Below are 22323 nucleotides of genomic sequence, written 5' to 3' on the forward strand. Positions count from 1 at the left end.
ACCTAAAGACTTCATCTTTCTCACCTCTCAAACTAAAAACCTCCCTCTTGGAATTCACCTTCCATCCACACTCACTGAAATAATTTGGTAGTATTAGACTAGAAGATACCTGTACAGACACTCTAAAATATGTTTCTATTATTTTTTCTACACGGAATCAAGCTAAAAACCAAAATAATGTAAATCATTCTATGACTAGCTTGGACTCTGATCTCTGCTTTCCTAAGATCTTGGCTACAGGAAAACCTCCAAGGCTCTAGAGGAAGGGGAGTCAAAAAAAACACAGGGGTGCCTGCTTGTCCCAGTGCGACTCTGGGGAGAACACGTGTGTGGCATGGGAAGAAAAGTGTCTTGCCACTCCATGTGGCCCTGGGGTACAGAGGGAAAGGAGGTTCCTGCCATGCTGGGGATAAATGCTGCCCCTTTGAGCTCACAGCCTGGGGGGTGGGGAAGAAAGATAAGAAGACATTTAGACAAATGTATAGAAAAAACAAACAAGAGCAAATTTGAATGAATAATAGGAAGGATGAAACCAGATGTAGTGACAGAGATGTCACCATGATCTTTCTGGTAGATTGGGGGATAGACGCTGGTCTGGAGGGGGTGACATTTGAGGGGAAAGTTCATGTCTGTGCTTGTGTGTATGCCTGTGAGTGCATGTGTGAGTGAGTGTGCATGAGCAAGCATGTGTCTGAGTGTTCATGTGAGCGTGCAAATGTAAATGTGCGTGAGTACACATGTACATGTGTGAATTTGTGAGGGTGTGTGTGCATAGGTGTGACTGCATGTAAGTGTATTTGTGTGTGAATGAGCATTACGAGCATGAGTGTGCAGGGGTGAATGTGCATGTGTGTGAATGTGTGGATGAGTGCACATGAGCGTGTGAACCTCCCCTGCTCCCCTGCTCCCCAGGCACACAGAAGCGCGGTGCATTCAGGAATGGAGAGGGGCAGAGGGAAGCCTTGTGGGACTGGTCCAGCTTGAGCTGTCCGGGTGGGGGAGGGGGGAAGCCCAGAGCTGGATTTTCTACATTTAAGGAACTTCACCAGCAAGGTGCGAAGGCCTGGGGCCGGGAGTCCGGAAGGCCAGACCAGACTTCCCCAGCAGGAGGCTAGGCAACACCGAAGAGTGACTCCCTTTCAGGCTTCAGCGGAGTGGAGAAAAGCACCTCCAACTCCAGGGCTGTTGGTAAGGCCTGAGGAAGACTGGCAGAGGTGGGAGGAGGAGATAGGCCTTTGTTAGGGTGGGGCCTCCTGGGGCCCGCTGGGCTCAGGCCCCAGGAGGGATGACATCCTAGGGTTTCTGCACAACCCTTGGCCCTTGCTCCCCTCTTCCCTCCTCCTGTGGTCCAGTGTGACCACATTGTCTGTCTTCCTGCTTCTCCCCCATGGCCCAGGCTGCACCCCATTCCTCCTAGGGAGTACATGCCAGTGAGCCAGGCAGGCTCTTTGCCTTTCTGCATGATCCCTAGATCCAGCTTCTCCTGGGAGTGGAGCCTCGCTTCCTAGCAACTACTCCTGCCTTTCCTCCTCTGTTTCCCTTCTTTAGAATGATCCCCTCCCAACTGATGGGCTTCTCTCCTGGTGTCTGAGGCCCCAGGCTGGGGAGGTCAGCAGGCACCATAGCAAGGCTGAGCTCAACAGTGGAATGTCCATCCTGTGGTCGGCCGTTATTTTGGTGGAAATTCTTGCTCATCCGTCCCACCATGTATGGGGATTGTGTGTTTTTCCCCAGCAGGCGATGGGGAGAAGGGAATTCATTTCAGAAAAATCTACTTTAAAGCCCAATATATGCACAAAGCATCTGGATGCCTCCCACTGAGAGGGCTCGGCCAGGCCGGGGGATTTTCAACCCCGTTCAGCTACAGCAGATGGAGGCTCTGTAGCAACAACTAAAAGTAGTGTAAGATTTCACATGCTATTTACAGCCCCAAGAGACATCTACCTAAAACTGGAATCCCAAGTTATTATATTCTTAAAGGCAGAAAAAAAACTGCTCTGTATTAAGGCAACCTGGTTATTTGGTACTTTAAAGTATTTAGACCGTATGTATGTATGTATGTATGTATGTATGTATGTATGTATGTATGTATGTATGTGTGTATGTGTGTATGCGTGTATGTATAGTATTTTTGGTGCCAAGTCCTGGAGCTTGGACTCGGGTCTGAATACTATCTCTGAGCATTTTTGCTCAAAGCTAGCATTTTGCCATCTGGGCCACACGCCCCACTTCTGGCTTTTTTGCTGGTTAATTGGAGATAAAGAGTCTCATGGACTTTTCTGCCTGAGCTGACTTTGAGCCATGATCCCCAGATCTCAGCCTCTATCATATTTTATTTTTAAATTACTTTGATTTAAACTTAAATTTTTATTGTAAAGGAGATGTATAGAAGGGTTACAGTTCACAAGTAAGGTAATGGGTATATTTCTTTTTGAACAGTGTTACCCCCTCTTCCTCATTTTCTCCATTTTCCTCTTCCAAAATCCCTCCCCCCAAGTTGTAAAGTTAGGTTCCGTTGTAATGTCTACTCAGTATCACTGTGAATTGGTTCCCACTCTGTCCCACCATTTCTGTGAGTCCCCTCCGCTTCCCAAATGAGATAAACTTAAATACAAGATAAATCATACAGAAATCAAAAACAGTGACCTCAAATAATAAACCAAAGGAGAAAAAAAGAAAGAAAAAGAAGTAACTGCAAACAGTTGTTTCTATTTCTTGGAGTTCATTTCATATGGTCATGGCTCTTGAACTACTGTAATCCTCTCCTAAGAATATCATAGACATATTCTGATTATTACAAATGAGAGAAACTAAGCAGCCTGTTTCTTTGGGTCTTGCTTACTTTGCTTAATATAGTTTTTCCCCAAGTCTTTCCATTTCCTTGTGAATGGGGCCATGCCAGTTTTTCTGATGAAAACATAGAATTCCATAGTGTGTATATACTGCATTTTCTCGATCCATTCATCCACTGATGGGCATCTGGATTGACTGCACATGCAAATGAATGAAAGACCCCTGATGTAAGATCAGAGACCCTGAAAACATTACGGGAAGGAGTAGGGGAAACACCAGGGCTCCTGGTACAGGTCAAAACTTCCTAAGTAAAGATCCAGGATCACAACAAATCAAAGAAAGGCTGGATAAAGGGGATTACATCAAACAGAAGAGTTTCTATATGGTAAAGGATATAGCTAGCAAGATAAATAGAAAGCCCACAGAATGAGAGATCTTCACTAGTTATGCATCAGAGAAGGGCCTCTCAGCTAAAATATACTTAGAGCTCAAAAAACAAAACAGAACAAAATCCCCAAAGAAATTACAACCTCACTAATAAATGGGCTAAAGGTTGAAATGAATTTTTGATGTGAAAATTCAAGAGAGCTATCCAGTCTTCTCTTTCTGTCTATGAATGGGAGGTGTGCTGGAGAGAGCACTGTAGTACGATGGAAGGTGATCAGCTATTCATCTTACTATGTATTCAGTTATAACTTGGTGTGTGACCCTCACAATGATTTATTTTTTGTATATGTGCTGGTACTGGGGCTTGAGCTCAGGGCCTTGTGCTTTTACTTGGCTCTCTTGTTCAAGGCTAGTGCTCTACCATGTGAGCCATGTCTCCACTCCTGGCTTTTTGTTGGTTAATTATAGGTAAGATTCCCACAGACTTTGCCTGGCTTTGAACTGTGATCTTCAGATCTCAACCAATGGAGTAGCTAGGATAACAGGCATGAACCACAGGTGCCTGGCTTTACAAAGATGCTATTAAACATAAGAAGCCATATTCAGGAAGGTCAATTAACTCACTCCATCTTTATGGGGTTCTTGAGGATCTGGGTCTTTTCTGAGTCCCATTTTAGTTTTCATTATTTCTCATCTTCACCACCATCTACTGGTTCTCAATGGTGGGGGCCCAAGAGATGGGCCAAGAGAAAATGAGTGTGATTAAATAAATTGGGTAGACAGGTTAAACAATATTAAATAGATCTTCTCACAAAACCCCTATCTTTAATCACTTACTATGACATTCACTCTCCACGAATGATCATAATATGCATTAGTTCTCATGTTCACTTGACTTTTATAAATGGAGAACTTGGGTCATAGAACTCACTGTGGAAGCACAGTCAATTAATCTAGTTCTGTAAATCTGTGCTGACATTATTCAAGATATAGAAAATTCCATACCTCAGAGTACACACTTGATTCTTCCAAGCTATGGAAACAACTTTAGTGTTCAATAATGAAAGAATGATGAAGAAAATTGTGGGAATCAATAACAAGGATAGATATGGATAAATGGGATAATGAGTAAATGTTATGACATATTTTCATGGACAAAAGCTAGATTAAAAATGTTTCTGCAATGGGCCGGGAGTTTGGCCTAGTGGTAGAGTGCTTGCTTAGCATGCACGAAGACCCAGGTTCAATTCCTCGGCACCACATACATAGAAAAAAGCCGGAAGTGGTGCTGAGGCTCAAGTGGTAGAGCTCTAGCCTTGAGAAAGTCCAAGGACAGTGCTCAGGCTCTGAGCTCAAGCCCAGGACTGGCAAAAAAAATGTTTCTGCAATGACTACAACTCTGTAAAGAAGCAAGTTTATAGTAAGGAAGAGAAAGGAAATATACATTGGTCGTGACAGGGTTGTGGCATTGCAAATGTTATGTATGTTATGTGTTTTTTCCCTAAAATTTCTGTTTGTTCACTCTTACCATGTCCTATTATCTTACCTGCCTCAGTCTCTCTCTCATACCCCACTAGACAGAAAACATAGTACACAAAATTGGATTAAGGACTTTCTTCTCCAGAGAGCTGTCGATGTGGGAAATATATGTTTATGACGGTATTGGTTTCATTTATGCAAATAATGTAATTTTAGGCTTCCACACAATGACATATAGTACCAGATTACATGTTCAGGCTACACTTATTTTTGTGTATTTGCTGGTACTGAGGTTTGAACTCAGGGCCTCACACTCATTCAGTTCAAGGCTGGCACCCTTGAGCTGTGCTTCCATTTTGGCCTTTTGTTAGTTATTTAGATTTGCCTCCTGGATTTGTCTGCCCTGGCTGGATCTGACCTGAGATTTCAGCAGAACAGAGGGACTAAGAGGCATTGGAATGGGAGTTTAAGTATCTTGGTGTTCAACCTCTGGGAGTTGTGCTCCTTTCCTTGACCCTGACACTCTCAGGATGCCACATGACGGCTCATGGGGGGTTGGGGAGGGACAGGAAGGCTGGATGGCAGAGCTCGGGTCCTGCAAGGAGGCATCTGGCAGACCTCAGAGCTGTCCACAGAGCTGTTTTGTGCTCACTGAGACACAGAGGTGGGGGTGGGGGTGTGTGGCTAACGATGTGGCCCTTAAAGTCTGAATCCCAACTCCATCACTGAGGCTAATTATTTGGCTTGGGAAATCACTTCACTCTCCATATCTTCCCCTCCACCATCTGCATCTTGGATATAATTCTCTGTACCTCATAAGATCATTTCAAAAGATTAGATGATGTGCCATGTCCAGATGGCTCTCAGCTCTTACGATCAGCGGTGGATACTGCACTAGCTTAAACCTCTGTGGGCTTTAAAAAAAATATTGTTCAAGAAGTCCATAAATTAATTAATTAATAAGCATGAAACCTTATTAGAAACCCATGAGAAAAGCAGTGCCAGATAAGCTAGCCACGGAGTCAGATTCCCGGGTGATGTTTGGGGTTTGAGGCCACTTCATTCCTCTTAGAATTCCTCATCACCATAATCCAGCCTCGGAGGATTCTATCCCAGAGTAGGGCAAGTTATTTCTTTCCTGAAACCACTCAGGTCCCAAGTTCCTGCTCTTCTTCTGTTTCTTAAAATAGTTTCTCAGGATTTAAACCACAACTGAATTCAAACTAACCAGCCTGTAATTTCCTGGTTTGTCCCTACGGTCTTTCCTTTAAACCTAAACACACATGCACACGCAAGCATAAGTGCACGCACACTGGCATCGAGCTGGCTGATTTCCAGTGTTGTGAGAGTTTTGTGTAAGTTTGAGGCTCCTCTAATTCTCTTTGTTCCTCTTTTTGGGGAGGCTCTAGGTGGGTTGAAGTTTCATTATGTTGTATCATTGAACCACAGGTGTTTTAATTTTGAAGTGTTTTAAGACAAGTTTACCAAATACTAGCTGTCCACAATTCATCATAGATGCCTGCTTTTCCTCTCCACTGCATCAGGAAATAAAACAAGTTGTTGTGGAAGCAGATGAATTAAATAGAAAAGATATATGAAAGATTTTATAGAAAGAGTAATCTATCTAAAAATCCAAGAAGATGTGGACGGGGTTATATGAATTCATAAATTAAAAGCATGGTTGGAATAGATGTGCATGTTTTCATAAAACCCGTGCCAACATTCTGAACTCAGCTCAGAAACATAGCAGACTGGATTTAGTCTGGTCAATTACTGAAGTGACTAATGATTTTTTTGTATTATATCCTTTTTCGTTTCTTTTATTTTGGGACTTAGGTGAACATCCACAATTGATTTAAAGCATAAAAATTGTCCGTGGCATTTGTGAGCTTAAAAACCCAACAATAATAATGGAACTGAAAATACAGAATGAATATTAAGGTGATATAAGGAAAATTCATTTTTAAACAAAAGACTGTCATGTTGAAATTTGAAGACAGAATAATCATCAAATTTCAGATGTTTATGGGAGAAATGGTCACATTTAGAAATTCCAAAGTGCTAAGACATACTTTTATAAATAAAGTACATTTCTTTGTCCAATGTGTGTTTGGAAGTAAAGTGTTTCTAAGGAGATAAATATATCAAACAGATTCTATTTCTCTTCAATGAGAGCCAGTATTTATGTCTCAGAAATTCAGTGCTACAAGCTTTAAAACTTCTCTTAAATCCTTTTTTCCTAATATTAACTAGCCAGCAAGCTGTCTTTCAAAACAGAAAGCAAAAGCTATGTGAATTATTGCCTAACGTGTTACAACTTAGTAGCTTGGTGGTGTATAAAATAATATCTTTACTGCATTTGACAATTGAAACTATGATTTAGCATTGATTAAAAGCAGGATCAAATCTATAGAGCAACATTCCATCTGTTCCACTGGGGAAAAAAGAACAGACTGTAGTCTTATTATTATTTTTGTCCTCGCCTTCTCCCTGATACTTTCTGTAATTACTGCTATGGATATTTCAAAAGCATTCATTCTGAGAAATTCAATTTCCAAAATTAGATGCAGAAGATACAAAAACATTCTTGGGCTTGTACAGATGTAAGCAATATACTGCAATTAGCATTTGAAAGGAAATCATTTATGTAGATTTTACATCTTGGTTCAAAAGCTCAGGTCCCCTCCCGGGGGGGTGGCAGATTTTCTTCTAGGTTTTGGGGAAATCCTTTCACTTTCTTCATTTGCTGAAGCACAGCTTGGTGTCCATTTGACATACTATTCATTTTGCTTCCTGCCAAAGTCCTGGCTGACAAGTATTTGTGTCAATTGTACCAACTGACCTCTTGGGTAGCTGAAATGAACACAAATCACATGATCCTACAAAGCTTCTTTCCTCCTGCCATTGCTGTATACTTTGGGGAGAGTGCTCTACTCCAACTGGTTTTCATAAATTTTATTAGCACCTACTCCAATGAGTTCCATCAGATACTTGAGGCTGGAGCTTTGAGAACTTCAATTAGATTATGTAATTGTTAGCTGCTAATTACTCCAAGAGTTTTCTTCCTTTGCCTGGTACTTTTTTTTTTTTTTTTTTTTTGGTCAGTCATGGGACTTGAACTCTGGGCCTGGGTATTGTCCCTGAGCTTTTCAGCTTTCATTCTACCACTTGAGACACAGCGCCACTTCTGATTTTCTGGTGGTTATTGGAGATAAGAGTCTCAGACTGTGTGCCAGTGCTGGCTTTGAACTATGATCCCCAGATCTCAGCCTCCTGAGTAGCTAGAATTATAGGTGTTGGTCACCAGAACCAGGCTTATATTTCTCCCAGTTTTCCCCTCCCAACACTTTCTCACCCAAGTTGTGTAGTTCATTTTCACCATAGAGTCTAGTATCATTGCTTTAATTGTCCACCCTTTATTAAACAACAAACTCTGAGCTACAGAGCCGCTTCCTATTTTTTGGTAGTTAATTGGCGATAAGAGTCTCATGGACTTTTTGTACCTGGGCTGGCTTTGAACCTTGAGCCTCAGATCTGAGCTTCCTGAGCTAGGATTACAGGCATGAGTCACCATGCCCGGCTTGCCTAATACTTTTGACTTGAGTATCCAAAGCTCAAACCCTGCTTCCTCAGGATGCTGAATCATTTCTGCCTCTTTAGAACTGTGTAGGACTATGATTCCCATTTACAATGTAAAGACATGACAAATCACATGTGTGTGTGTGTGTGTGTGTGTGTGTGTGTGTGTATGTGTGTGTGCCATTTGTGGGGCTTGTCAGGGTCTTACACTCTTGCTTGACTTGTTCACTATAGGCTATTTATTTACCACTTGAACCACAGCGCCACTTCCAGCTTTTTTTCTGGCTAATTGGAGATAAGAGTTTCATGGACTCTCCTGCCCAGGCTGGCTTTGAATCTCCATCTTCAGATCTCAGCCTCTTGAGTGGCTGGGGTCACAGGTGTGAGCCACCATGCCCAACTGTTATTATTATTATTATTATTACTACAACTATTCTGTCAGAAGTCGGGTTCAAAAAGGATACCAAAATGTTAGGGTCTTGCAGTGGTGAAAAAGGCATACATGGGAATATTTTCAGATTTCCTTTTTCTACTGTGTTTGGATTTTCTGCCTGGAATCTTCAGTGCTTACATGCAAATTCATTTCCTACGTACAGTTGCATACACACATGATCTCTGGATGTTTGGAAGCATGAGCTTGGCTTTACCAAATGATTTTCACTTGATTTGGAAAATCAAGGAAAGCATTTCACATGTTGGGTAACAATCATAGCAACGGGTTTCCATCTGGCATCACGTTGCTCAAAGAATTTTAAATTACTTTTCAGATGCAAATGTGAATTTTTGCAAGTAGACAGATCAATTTCCACAAAGCGAATTAAACGACCCATCCGCAGATGAAGAAATCGCTGGATGTATGACAGGGACATGCCAGCAATGGGTGTGTTACCTCGCTTTGTTGTATTTTAATGATCACCCATACAATCAGTATACATCATTTATATCAAATAGTTAAATTCTGCCTTAAGGGTTTTTCCTCCCGTTTTGTTTCTCCTGGTTCTCTGTTTCTGGGTCCTTTCCTTTCCACAACTATGCAAAAACACTAAACAACAAGAACCTTAACATGCCCTGAATAGGATCCCTTGAATCGTTTCTTTTTCCCAGTGGATTTATCACAATTCTTCCAATAGCTCCCTGGATAGCGTTTTCCCCAGGCTGAAACGGCATCTAACTTTGCCAGATAACCTTGAATAGCAGTTCCAGGAGAAAGAATGTGCTTCTGGAGAAGTGGACTTTGTTCATTCATCGCCCTCTTTAGACAACCCAGCCACTGGCACCTCACCTTCTTCTCACTTTCTCGGCGCTGTTGGTCTCTTGTTTTAATCTGGAGAATTTGATATTTCAGGAGCTTCCCGATCAGTGGCAGTGTTAACTTCTCTCCATTGTCTCTAATTGTTTTGGCTGCTACTAACACCTATGGAGGAACACAATGATTAGGAAAAGTAACACTTTAAGATGATTTTCTTTTAATGCACTAGTCAGGGGCATTTGCCCTGCATGTTAAATAGGTCAGGCTGTCTGGATACCACATATCTTTTCCTCATAAGACAGGAAGTGACCATCGCTGGTGATTTACACCTGCAATCCTAGCTACTCAGGAGGCTGAATCAAAGCTGAGGATTGAAATTAGGAGCTAGTTCAGGTAGACCAAATTAGAGGTGTGACAGAGAAAAAAGGCTAAGCCTGAGCAAGAGACCCCAAATTTGCATCTTACCTTCCCATGATAAGAGTTGGATCCTGACTTGCAGAAAGGGAAGAGGAAAGACAGGCAAGTCCACTAGTGGACAGGTGACAGGTCACTTTTATGTCATACAAAGTCTATTGTTATTTGGTGTTGCCAGTAGTCCAAGATGTCAAACTTTTGACTTATGGGGACATAATAAATTCAATAGGGTTTAAAAAAATAGTAGAAATGATGATGTTAGGAGTCTTTTATTTCTTAGAGACCGAATTCAAAATGCAAGATAAAAGCTGCTTGACACACAGGCACCATACAAATACTGCTCCCCTCTTACAACTTAAATGTTTCTCCTGTTGGTATGCAGCCTAATTGGGGTGAAATAAGGTTACTGAGTTTTCTTGGGGTGACGACAGCTGTTAGGAACATACAGCTGTATTGTCCAGATGTATGGCACTGACAGCCTGTTTTATGAGTGTATTTTTTTTACAGCTTGTTTCCCCTAAATTTCACACAACTCTCCAACATCTGGGCCCTTCCCCTTAGAGCCCTGTAACTACTCTATTTACTGCAAAAAAAAAATAAAATCACATAAAATATACCATGGAAGGGGGTTATGTGTCGCTCTTTCTTCATGTTGTCTCCCTAGTAAAGTTCGCCTTTGCCTGAAAGTCTGTCACAAAAATAACCTAGTTAAAGGATTTTTTAGCTCTTGTTTTTTTTTTTTTTTAAGGGAGCATCATATTTATTTATAACCTCAGGATGAATTAGGTGTTACAAAGTGTTCTGACATGTGGTTTTCCCCCTGCTTGGAGCAATGGCACATATGGTGTCGATTTCGGCCCCCCAGCTCTGAGACAATGGCTGTGTCCACTGTGTCTCTGGAGCTGGTCAGGGTTTTGTGATACCTAGGTCAGAGGAACAGGCTGAAAGAAAGGGAAGAGCCTATAGAACTTGTCACTGAACGGGACCTTCGGGGTTACTGTGTGCCCAAATGCAACAGTAGGGGCTGGGAGCATGGGCTACTATGCATGAAGCCCCGGGTTCGATTCCTCAGTACTACACACATAGAAAAAGCTGGAAGCAGTGTTGTGGATCAAGTGGAAGAGTGCTAGCCTTCAGGAAAGCCCAAGGACAGTGCTCAGCCCTGAGTCCAAGTCCCAGGACTGCCCCCCCCAAAAAGAAAAGGGACCAGGAGTTTGGCCTAGTGGTAGAGAGCTTGCCAAGCATACACAAAGACCTGGGTTCAATTGCTTGGTACCACATACATAGAAAAATCCAGAAGTGGTAGGGCTCTAGCCTTGAGAAAGCACAAGGACAATGCTCAGGCCCTGAGTTCAAGCCCCAGGATTGGCAAAAAAGGACCCCCCCCCCACCCTGGCTGCAAACCAAATGCAACGGTGGTTCTTACAGTGCACATGGCGATTTCCAGAATGGAAAAGCCAGGGAAGGGATTCCTTTAAATGCTTCTTTTCTAAAAAGCCAAGAAACAAAGCTGGGTGCCAGTCGCTCATGCCTGTAATCCTAGCTACTCACGAGGTTAAGATCTGAGGATTGTGTTCCCCAGCCAGCCCAGGTAGAAAGGCTCAGGAGGCTCTTACCTCCATTTAACTAACAAAAATCTGGAAATGGAGCCGTGGCTCAAGTGGTGGAGCACTAGCTTTGAGCAGTAAAGCCCAGCAATAGTGCCCAGGCTCTGAGTTCAAACCCCAGGACCAGCACACACACACACACACACACACACACACACACACACACACACACACACACACACAAAAGAGACAAGTTTCAGAAACATTTGTGCATGTTCAGTGAGTACTCCTCAGGAAGCAGAGTACTTGTTTCTCATGGCTGTTCTCTTGCTGGCACAATTTAGGAAAGGGGCATGATGGCTAGGGTTTCTGGGAACAGAACTGGGGGGCACCTGCAGGCGAGTAATGGCTGGGGCCAGAACAGAGGGACCCAGGCAGAGGGCAGGTCAGGTGCTCACTCAAGAGTTGTGTGACTGGGTCCAGCCCCAAAAGTCAGTGTCGCTATTTGGTTCTTTCTATTTGGTTCTATTTGGTTCTTTCTTTCTTTCTTTCTTTCTTTCTTTCTTTCTTTCTTTCTTTCTTCTCTCTCTCTTTCTCTCTCTCCCTCTTTCTCTCTCTCTCTCTGTCTCTCTCTCTCTTTCTGTCTCTCTCCCTCTCTCTCTCCCTCCCTCCCTTCCTTCTTTCCTTCCTTCCTTTCTCTCTTTCTTTCTCTCTTTCTTTCTTTCTTTCTTTCTTTCTTTCTTTCTTTCTTTCTTTCTTTCTTTCTTTCTTTCTTTCTTTCTTTCTTTCTTTCTTTCTTTCTTTCTCTTTCTTTCATAGGGAGTTTGGCCTAGTAGTTAGAGTGCTTACCTAGTATGCACAAAGACCTGGGTTTGATTCCTTGGTACCACATACATAGAAAAGGCTGGAAGTGGTCCAGTGGCTCAAGTGGTAGAGCTCTAGCCTTCAGGAAAGGACAATGCTCAAGCCCTGAGCTCCAGCCCAAGACTGGCAAAAAAACGTTTGTTTTCTTTCTTTCTTTCTGAAACACTCTTGCCTTAAACTTGGGATCTGCCTGCTTTAGCAGGTGCTACCACACCAAGCTTAATATCTGGTTTGAAATACAATTATTTAATGCCAGCTGAATAGTATATTGACAACCGGGCAGCTTTGTAACATCTGGAGTCCAAGGCATTCTCACCTGGGTAATTAATTAGTTAATTTTGTGCTGGTTGTGGGGCTTAGAGTCAGGGTCTCACACTCTTGTTTAGCTTTCTTTTGCTCCTGGCTGGTATTCTACCACTTGCTATACTTCCACTTCTGGGTTTTTGTAGTTTTTTGGAGCTAAGAGTCTCACAGATTTGTCTGCCCAGGCTGGCTTTGAACCACTATCCTCAAATCTCAATCTCTCAAGTAGTTAGGATTACAGGAGTGAGCCAATGGCCTCAAACCTATGTATTGAATCTCAAAACAGTCCATCATGGAGTATTTCCCAGTCCTATAAAGATGCTGCTGCTGCTGACATGAAGCCAACACTGCATGTGGAGTCTTTCTTCCTCAAGATCTGTGAAAAGAGGTGGCACACCTTGCCTGGAGTCATGGGGATGACAAGATGTGTCTGGAGATCCTCCCCAGCCTGTAATCTCCAGGAGTCTATGAATGGTACCTCAAAATGGTACACTGTGCTCAGGCTCCACAACATATACCCAGAGAAAGGGATTCTACAGGCCATCAAAGTTACTTCTAGTTTGTCAAAACTATAGAGTAACTGAGTTTCTAAACAATGGGTAGTTGGATGGGTGGATGAAGGCAGGAAGGATGGGAAGATAGGTGAGTAGGATCGCTAGATGGAGGGATAGGTGTGTGAATGGATGGATGGAGGGAGGGATGGAGGGATAAGTGGGTAGATGGGTACATGGATGGAGGGATAGGTGGATAGATGGATGGGTAAACAATTGTTATATGAATGGATGGATGAATGGAAGAGGGAAGAATGGAGAGATGATGGATGGTTGGATGGATGACTGAATGTGTGGATGGATGAATGGATGGCGGGAAGGTTGCTTGGATGCATGGATAGATGAGTGGGGGGGGGTAGATGGAAGGAAGGAAGACAAGAATGGAGGAAAGGAGGAAGGTTAAATGAATGTATGGATGGTTGAATGGGTGATAGAAGGATGGAAAGAATGAAAGAAGAAAGAAAAATGAAAGGAAGAAGGTAAGTGGAAGGAAGGGAGAGGGGAAGGAAAGGAAGAAAGAAAAAATTCCATGAGATTTTCCACTTAATTTTACAGGTGTGCTCAATAGAAGTCTACAGAGCAGTGTGTGTGTGTGTGTGTGTGTGTGTGTGTGTGTGTGTGTGTGTGTGTGTGTTGATATGGCAACTTGAACTCAACACCTCAAGATCCCACTTGGATTCATTTCTCTCAGGGTTGGTGCTCTATTGATTCTCACATCTCCACATCCAGCCTTTTAATGGTTATTTGGACTAAGAGTCTCGTAGATTTCCCTGCTTGGGCTAGCTTAGGAGCATGATCCTCAGACCTCAGTCTCCTGAGTAGGTAGGACTACAGTGTCCAGGCCTAGAACTGTAATTCTTGAAGGCCTTACAGCCTGGGTCAGGAAAGAGACAGGAAGAGAACCAGGAGGAGCTGGCCAGACTGGTGACAATATGCAATGGTTTGGCTAACCTGGCAGGGTCAAAGTAAGGATACAAAGTAAGGGCTACAAAGTAAGGTTGCAGAGACACATTCTGTTACAGTATAAGGCAGAATGCAGGGAACTTTAGAAGAGTTCTGCTATTCTTCATTCCTGCTTTCTGGCTCTCTCTGCTCACCCTGTCCCATTCCTTCTGCATTTATGAAGTGACAGCTACATTCCAGTCATTGTACTACTGGATCCTTCTTGTGTCTGGTCTATCCCATTCACATTCTTTAAGTAATGAATAATTTCCAGTGAGGTATAATTGCAAAACCACCTGGAGTGAACAGAGCAATGATAGAAGAGAGTAATGGAAATGGGGCGGGGTAGGGGGGGAGCAGTGTAGAGGAAAAAAAACTCATGTGAGTGACAGAAATATATTTTCTCCCTCTAAGAAGAGGAAAAGAAAATAATCAAGCAATATTAAACTGTTCATACATAAATTTAAAGGTGACAGGAGACGCGATCTCCTTCTCGATCCTATTGTCTAAAGCCCTAGGAACGCAGCAAGTTCAGCCTGGTGAGAAGTTAATAATGATGATGAATACACTCGGCAAGGGACCCGTCCATCACAGTCAGCTGTCCGTAATTAAATCGTCTCCAACTCGCCACAGTGTCAGGGATGTAAAAGAATTCCAGCCATTGGGCTCCTTACATCTGCGTTGAAATGAAATAATACTTGGCAGTAACAAGGAGTTACTGAAACTAAATAAACAACTCCTTTCAAGTCTGCATAAAAGTAACTAACATAACAGCCCTTGACAGAGATTAAGACCTCTTCAGGGCGGTAAGGAAGTTTTAGAGGCGGCAAGAACAAATCTGTGGAACACAGGACAGATCCAGGCTTCCCCACCCACATATAATTTGAAGTGTAATGAATCCCCTGGGGGAGATGGGTGTTTTGAATATCTAACCTGTGCAATCTGTATCAAAAAGTTCGGGGCTATATAAGAAATATTTGCCAGACTTACACACACACACACACACACACACACACACACACACACACACACACACACTCACTCTCTCATTCTCTGTTTTCCTCCTCAAAGCTGGCTCTCTACCTCTTGAGCCACGCCTCCACTTCTGGCTATTTGTTGGTTAACAAAGGGTAAACAATTGGAGCAGTGATCCTCACTAGACTCTGGTGAAAATGAACTATACAACTTGTGTGAGAATGTCTTAGGAGGGGAAAACTGGGAGAAATATAAGCCTGGCACTGGTGGCCTATGCCTGTAATTCTAGCTACTCAGGAGGCTGAGATCTGAGGATCATAGTTCAAAGCCAGCACTGGCATGAAGTCCGTGAGACTCTTACCTCCAATTAACCACGAGAAAACCTAAAGTGGTGCTGTGTCTCAAGTGGTAGAGCATTAGCCTTGAGCTGAAGAGCTTAGGAACAGTGCCCAGGATAAGAGTTCAAGCCCCACAATGAAAAGAGAGAGAGAGAGAGAGAGAGAGAGAGAGAGAGAGAGAGAGAGAGAGAGAGAGAGAGAGAGAGAGACAGAGAGACAGAGACAGAGAGACAGAGACAGAGAGACAGAGAGAGACAGAGAGAGAGAGACAGAGAGAGAGAGAGACAGACAGACAGAGAGATGGGAGGGAGGGGAAGGCAGGGAAAGAGAGGAAGAAAGAAAATGTACTCATTATCTTATTTATGTAACTGTACTAACTCCTCTGTGCATGTTCTTTATAATAACAATACCCCCGCCCGTCTCCTGCCCCACGATCCTCAGAACTCAGCCTCCTGAGTAGCTAGGATTGCAGGTGTGAACCACCAGCAATTGGCTTGGCTCATCTTTAAAGAAGGAGAAAGCAAAATATATTATAGAGCATTTCTGTGTGTCTGCAACAGTGTAGAGGCATAAAGCTCATAGGATGCATCTGAAAAACTTGCTTGGGGCTTTTCTTTTGGGTGTGTTGGCCCATGAAAACCTGTTATCATGGCAATCTTTTTTCTTTTCCTTTTTTCTTTTTTTAAGATTAGGCGTTTTTTGTTTTTGTTTTTTTGTTTTTTTTTTTTTGTTTTTTTTTTTTAAGCCCCAAGAGCTCCTCCCTTGTAAAGTGAATTCATAGATCTACAACCCATTTGATCATCCCATTCTAATCATTCGCCGTTCCAAATCCCCTCTCTCATCCCGAGTCTGCAAAGCGGCCGAGCGTGTTCACTCACTGTGCAAGTACACCGTGGTGTCCACACAGCCCTTTGTTGTTTGGCCCCACTGTGCTTCCCCATGCTCATGGTTGCTCTCCCAAGCAGCAGCAGGGGAAAGTCTTGGGCTCCTCCACTAAGGCACCCAGCACAGTGGATGCCAAGTGGAACAAGTGCCAACTGCCCCTCTCTCTCCTAGTGCCTCCCGCCAAGGCCCCGGATGCCATTCCAATCAGAGCTTCTGACCAGCGGGTGTGGCTACCCCCACTACACTTACAACTTGGCCTCTGTCCCCTGCCTGGCTGACGACTGGGCAGAGCCTTAGGGAGCCTCCCTCGGAGTCTGAGGACCCATAGCTGGGGGTAGTAGCTGTATTCATTTCCCAGCCCCCACTTGCTTCTATGGCAAATCATTTCCTAAGTTCCCCGTTTCTGACTGGAGACTGGGGACAGAGACACTGGCAGTCACTGCTGGGATGTGGACACAGGGGTCCCTGCAGCCTGACCTGGGCCTGGGTCTCCCATTCCACTTCCTGCTGGAAGTCGCTGCCCACTTCCCACCATGTCTTTCCTTCCTAGTGGAATCTGAGGATTTTTTATTTTTTTTAAATCAAGTGTTCACCTTTCTCCATTGTACTTGAAAACAATACTAGTTTCAGGTGCTGATGGTTCACGCCTGTCACCCTCGCTCCCCATAAGGCTGAGACCTGAGGATCACAGTGTGAAGCCAGCCAGGCAAGAAAAGTTCTTGAGATGAACAAAAGTCAGGAAGTAAGTAGAAATCTGGCTCAAGCGGTTGAGTGCCAGCCTTGTGGAGAAAAGATTCATGCAAGAGTGTGAAGCCCTGAATTCAAAATCCAGCCCTGTCACAAAAACTAATAAACAACAAGCACTCTGAAACATGAGTCATTATTACTGCATTCTTGTAAGGCCCCAGAAAACAGCAAGATCTATTTGAAGAAATCTCATGTTTCAATATTGATCCAGGACCCGGCTTCTACCTCGGAGATGGAAGGGAATCCAGAGAAGCCAACAGAGTGGGCTTGCTGTTCCCAATACACAGGTTCATTTCATTTAAACCTGGCTTTTATGGACACTGTGTCTGAACTCAACAGGCGGGTGTGAGGGCTATTTTTGGACAAGCAGAATTTCCAGCACCTCTTAAATCACAGCCAGGCAATTGACTCTCCTCCTACACTCAGGGCGAGGGCCTGTGTTCATAAAACCGAATGCTGGCCCGGGATGAGGCAGAGACTTTCCCCAGCTTATGACTAATGTAAGTCTCAGCCTTCAGTGAGGAATCGTGTGTAGGCAGTCTGCTAGTGTAGTTTCCTTCACTTGCTTCCAAAAGGAGGGTGAGTGTGGGTGTGTGTGTGTCTCTGTGTGTGTATTCCTTCATCAAGTAAGCATCCTGAAATGAACCGGTATGAAAACGCCTCCGCAATGTTCTACGCATGGTTTGCGCACGGGAAATTGAAACAAGTTGGGCAGGAAGAAGAAATCGGGCTGCCTAATTTAAAGCAGACATTTTACTGGAGGCAACGCAAATCTCAAATTTGCTGTCAGTCCCTGAAATTTTATTAGTTACAAAAAGTCATATATTAGCCTCTTGCATTAAATTCAGATCAAATCTGTCCTCTTTCCTCCCCCCTACCCCCAACTCTCTATGATATTCTAAAACATTGTCTGGAAGCAGGCCATAGAGACCAGGTCTTCATCAAGAGAGTGGAGCTCTGCCATGTCCTGGGCCTGTGTCACCTCATATCCATGACCCTGCTTGGCTACGCTGCAGCTCTGGAGATAAAGAACAGGGTAGAAGCAGGACTGGGAACAAGATAAGTAGCTATTTCTTTTTCTTTTTTTTTTTTTTTTGGCCAGTCATGGGGCTTGAACTCTAGGTGTGGGTGCTGTCCCTGAGCTCTTCAGTTCAAGAATTGTGCTCTACCACTTTGAGCCACAGTGCCACTTCCAGTTTTCTGGAGGTAGGTTAACTGGAGATAAGAGTCTCATGGATTTTAGTGCCCAGGTTGCCTTTGAACCATTGTCCTCCCACCTCAGCCTCCTGAGTAGCTAGGATTACATGTGTGATCCACCAGGGCCTGGCATCAGTACCTATTTTTCATAAGAGCAGGATGTAATTGAAGACATCCTGGCATGTCTACAGAAATGTAGATGTGGACTTTTCATATGAATTACCCGTCTGTCTCTGTTAGAAGTATTGGAGTTTGGGCTGGGAGTTTGGCCTAGTGGTAGAGTGCTTGCCTAGCATGCACGAAGACCCAGGTTTGATTCCTTGGTACCACATACGTAGAAAAAAGCTGGAAGTGGTGCTGAGGCTCAAGTGGTAGAGCTTTAGTCTTGCGAAAGTCCAAGGACAGTGCTCAGGCCCTGTGTTCAAGGCCAGGACTGGCAAAAAAAATGTATTGACAGAAGTATTGGAGCTTGAATTTGGGGCCTTATATGCAGTTGGCCCTCTATCACTTAAATCATGCCTCTAGCTTCGCTTTCTCCTGTTATCTTGGAGATGAAGGATCAAGGACTTTTCTGTTCAGGCTGGGTTCCAGCTATGATCCTGCAGATCTCAGTCACCTGAGTAGCTAGGGTTATAGATGTGAGCCACTCACATTCCTGAGGATAGCTGTGCTCTGCACAGCACAGCAGCTGTTGGTTCAGGTCATCATGAGAGGTTACAGACTTCAAACAGGAAGTCTGAAGCTGAAATATGAATCTAGTAACAGGGCTTACTGAACAATTTTGGGTTTCAGGGTAATTTTTTGGGGGGTGGCACTAGAGTTTGAACTCGGGGCCTCACACTTGCTAGGTAAGTGCTTTACCATTTTCCTGTAATTCTGTTTCTTAGTCAAGGACTTGCTAACTTTTATTCAGGCTGGCCTTGGACCATGATCCTCCCATTTCCCCTTCTAAGGAGCTGAGATTATAAGCATGCATTGCCATGCCTTGATCTTGGTAAGAATCTGTAGGGTTTTGGGATTCTATTTTACATTACCAAATTTATAATTGTATTTCTTTCTTTTATTCTTCTTTTGTTTTTTGGTTGGTAGTAGAGCCTGAACTCTGGGGCTGGCCTCTGTCCCTGAGCTCTTCAGCTTAAGACTACCACTCTATCACTTGAGCCATAGCACCACTTCCAGTTTTCTGGTGTTTAATTGGAGATAAAAGAGTCTCACAGAGTATAGTGCCTAGGCTGACTTTGAACCTCAATACTCAGATCTCAGCTTCCTGAATAGCTAGGATTACAGGTGTGAGCTATTGACACCCAGCTTATAATTATATTTCTATATTTGCATTCTAGAAGGAGTATAGAGATCATATTTTAGTGCCATAGAGTACTATGTTATTTAGTCAGGGTGGAGGGTGTCTTCCTGGCAGTCATGTTTGAGAAATAGAGGAAGACACATGAACAAGCTTATCCATGTGTGCTTGAAATTCATTAAATGAACATCTTCAATATGTATTCATTAAAATAGAAATACATGTCTATCCAATAATAAATTCTTCCAGCTAGGTACAGGTGGCTCATACCTTTAAGCCTAGCCACTCAGGAGGCTGCGATTTGAGGATTGCAATTTGAAGCCAGTCCAGGAAGGAAAATCCCTGAGACTCTTCTGTCCAAGTGGACAGGAAGAAACCAGAAGTATAGCTATGGCTCTAGTGGTGGAGCGCTAGCTCTAAGCAAAAGGACATGAGAGTGTGAGGCCCTAAGTTCAAGTTCCAGTGCCCACATGGAAAGAGAGAAAGACAGACCGGAAAGAAAGAAAGAAAGAAAGAAAGAAAGAAAGAAAGAAAGAAAGAAAGAAAGAAAGAAAGAAAGAAAGAAAGAAAGAAAGAAAGAAAGAAAGACAGAAAGAGAGAGAGAGAGAGAGAGAGAGAGAGAGGGAGAGAGAAAGAAGAGAAAAGAGAGAGTAGGAGAGAGAGAGGGAGGGAGGGAGGAGGAGGGAGAAAGCAAGAATGGGGTGCTGGTGGCTCACACTTATAATCCTAGCTACTCAGGAGGCTGAGATCTGAGGACTGTGGTTCAAAGACAGCCCGGGCATCAAAATCCTGTGAGACTCATCTCCACTCAACCTCTAGAAAACTAGAAGTGGTGCCTTGGCTCAAGGGATAGAGTGGTAGCCTTGAACTGAAGACCTTAGGGACAGCGCCTAGGCCCAGAGTTCAAGCTCCATGACCACCACCAACAAGAAAAGACAGAGAGAGACAGAGAGAGAGAGAGAGAGAGAGAGAGAGAGGAGAGAGAGAGAGAGAGAGAGAGAGAGAGAGAGAGAGAGAGAGAGAGAGACAGACAGACAGACAGACAGAAAGACACAGACAGAGAATATGAATCTCAGGGCCAGGAGTGTGGGCCTAGTGGTAGAGTGCTTACCTAGTCTGCACAAAGCCCTGTGTTCAATTTTTGTGTACCACATACACAGGAAAAGCCAGAAGTGGTGCTGTTGCTCAAGTGGTAGAGTGCTAGCTTTGAGAAAGCCCAAGGACAGTGCCCAGGCCCTGAGCTCAAGCCCCAGGACTGGAAAAAAAACCCAAACAAACTAAAAAAGGCATCCCGACTACTTTATGCCTATTTATTTATTATTTAGTGCTAAAATTGGGGCTAGAACTCGGGGACAGAGTGCCTTTCCTTGACCTATTTGATGTTTCTCATTTTGTTCCTTACAATCAAAGAATTAGAATCCCAGTAACAGAGGTTACACTAAAATGCATATAAGCATGAAAATCGTTACCGTACCTCAATTCCAGCCAGGCATTCTCTCCCTCTGCACAACCAGGGCCTGCTGCTGTATCTCTACTGCATCTCTGACAATTCTGTAATGTTCCACCCCTCCCTCCCTCCCTGCTACTGCTGCCACTGCTGCCACTACTTCCTCCTTCTCCTTCTCTTCCTCCTCTTCTTCCTCCTCACACCCCGTGTTTTTGTGCCATTTCCCTTTTGGCTACACACTGTATCCCATAATGAGATCAGCCACAAGGCTCAGTGAAAAGCAGTCTCAGTTATACCCTGGGGATCAACTTTGTAGTCTCCACATCAGACTTGCTGTGAGATGTCTCAGGGCTGGGCAACCATGGAACACAACACAGTGTGGAGGGTGGATTGATGGAGGCCAAGGAGGGCCTCAGCCCAGACTGGAGACTCAATACAGGTGCTGTGTAGGACCCCGGCACCTGTGCACATTTACTATATCTTTCAGTCCAGGGCAAGGGGATGGAAAAAAATGTAGAATGATGATGATACTGTAAGATTCTAAGATGATGGTTTTTGTTTTCAAACATTTTTGTGTGTGCCAGTGTTTGAAGCCAAGGTTTCATGCTCTTGCTTGGCGTTTTTATTGAAGGCTGGTGCTCTACTACTTGAGCCACAGCTCTATTACTGGCTTCCCCCTCCCCCCCCCTCCCCCCGGATAATTGGAGATAAGAATCTCACAGATTTGTCTGCCCAGGCTGGCTTCAAACTGTGATTCTTAGATCTCATCTTCCTGAATAGCCTGGATTACAGGCGTGAGCCATTAAAAAACAAACTGATATTTATAGCAAAAAGGAATTTACAAACCATACATGTATGAGCATTTCTGTGTGAATCACTGTATTGTTTCCAACAATTTAAAAGCCATTGTATATAATATGGATAGCTTCTGATATAAATATTGAATGATAAATATATATATATATACATATATGTGCATTTTATTTGTCAGTGCTGAGTGTCTGAACTCAGGGACTAAACATGCATGTTAGGCATGTTTGCTTGCTCTGCTGTCTTGCCCCTGGTTGCTGCTCTACCTCTTGAGCCACATTTCCAGCCCAGTGTTTTGCTGGTTAGAGATGGAATCTCACATACTTTTTTGCTTTGGCTGGCTACAAACCTTAGTTCTTACCCAGTAGCCCGAAAGTGTTTTATTTTTATGGAACATTGATTACATTCCCCTCCTGTGGAAAGTCTTATTGTTGATTTCCTCTTTCCTATGAAACAGAAATAAAAGCTTCCTTGAGGAACCCCTCCCAGGGTCTCTGCACTGTGCCAGCCTTCCAC

The 22323-nt window shown here is 43.6% G+C and overlaps 1 protein-coding gene across 5 annotated transcripts in view; it reads right to left on the reverse strand.

Annotated features, from left to right (window-relative positions):
* Positions 1-22323, reverse strand: part of Spag17 (sperm associated antigen 17) — a 128955-nt gene that overhangs the window by 80238 nt on the left and 26394 nt on the right. For all 5 annotated transcript variants that reach the window (XM_090334105.1, XM_090334104.1, XM_090334103.1 and 2 more), the window contains one exon: positions 9521-9652. In XM_090334105.1, the coding sequence (XP_090190231.1) occupies positions 9521-9652 (132 nt within the window). The remainder of the gene's footprint in view (positions 1-9520; positions 9653-22323) is intronic.

Source organism: Megascapheus bottae, chromosome 6, assembly GCF_031878675.1.
Source record: "Megascapheus bottae isolate mThoBot1 chromosome 6, mThoBot2.hap1, whole genome shotgun sequence".
Classification (NCBI taxonomy): Eukaryota; Metazoa; Chordata; class Mammalia; order Rodentia; family Geomyidae; genus Megascapheus; species Megascapheus bottae.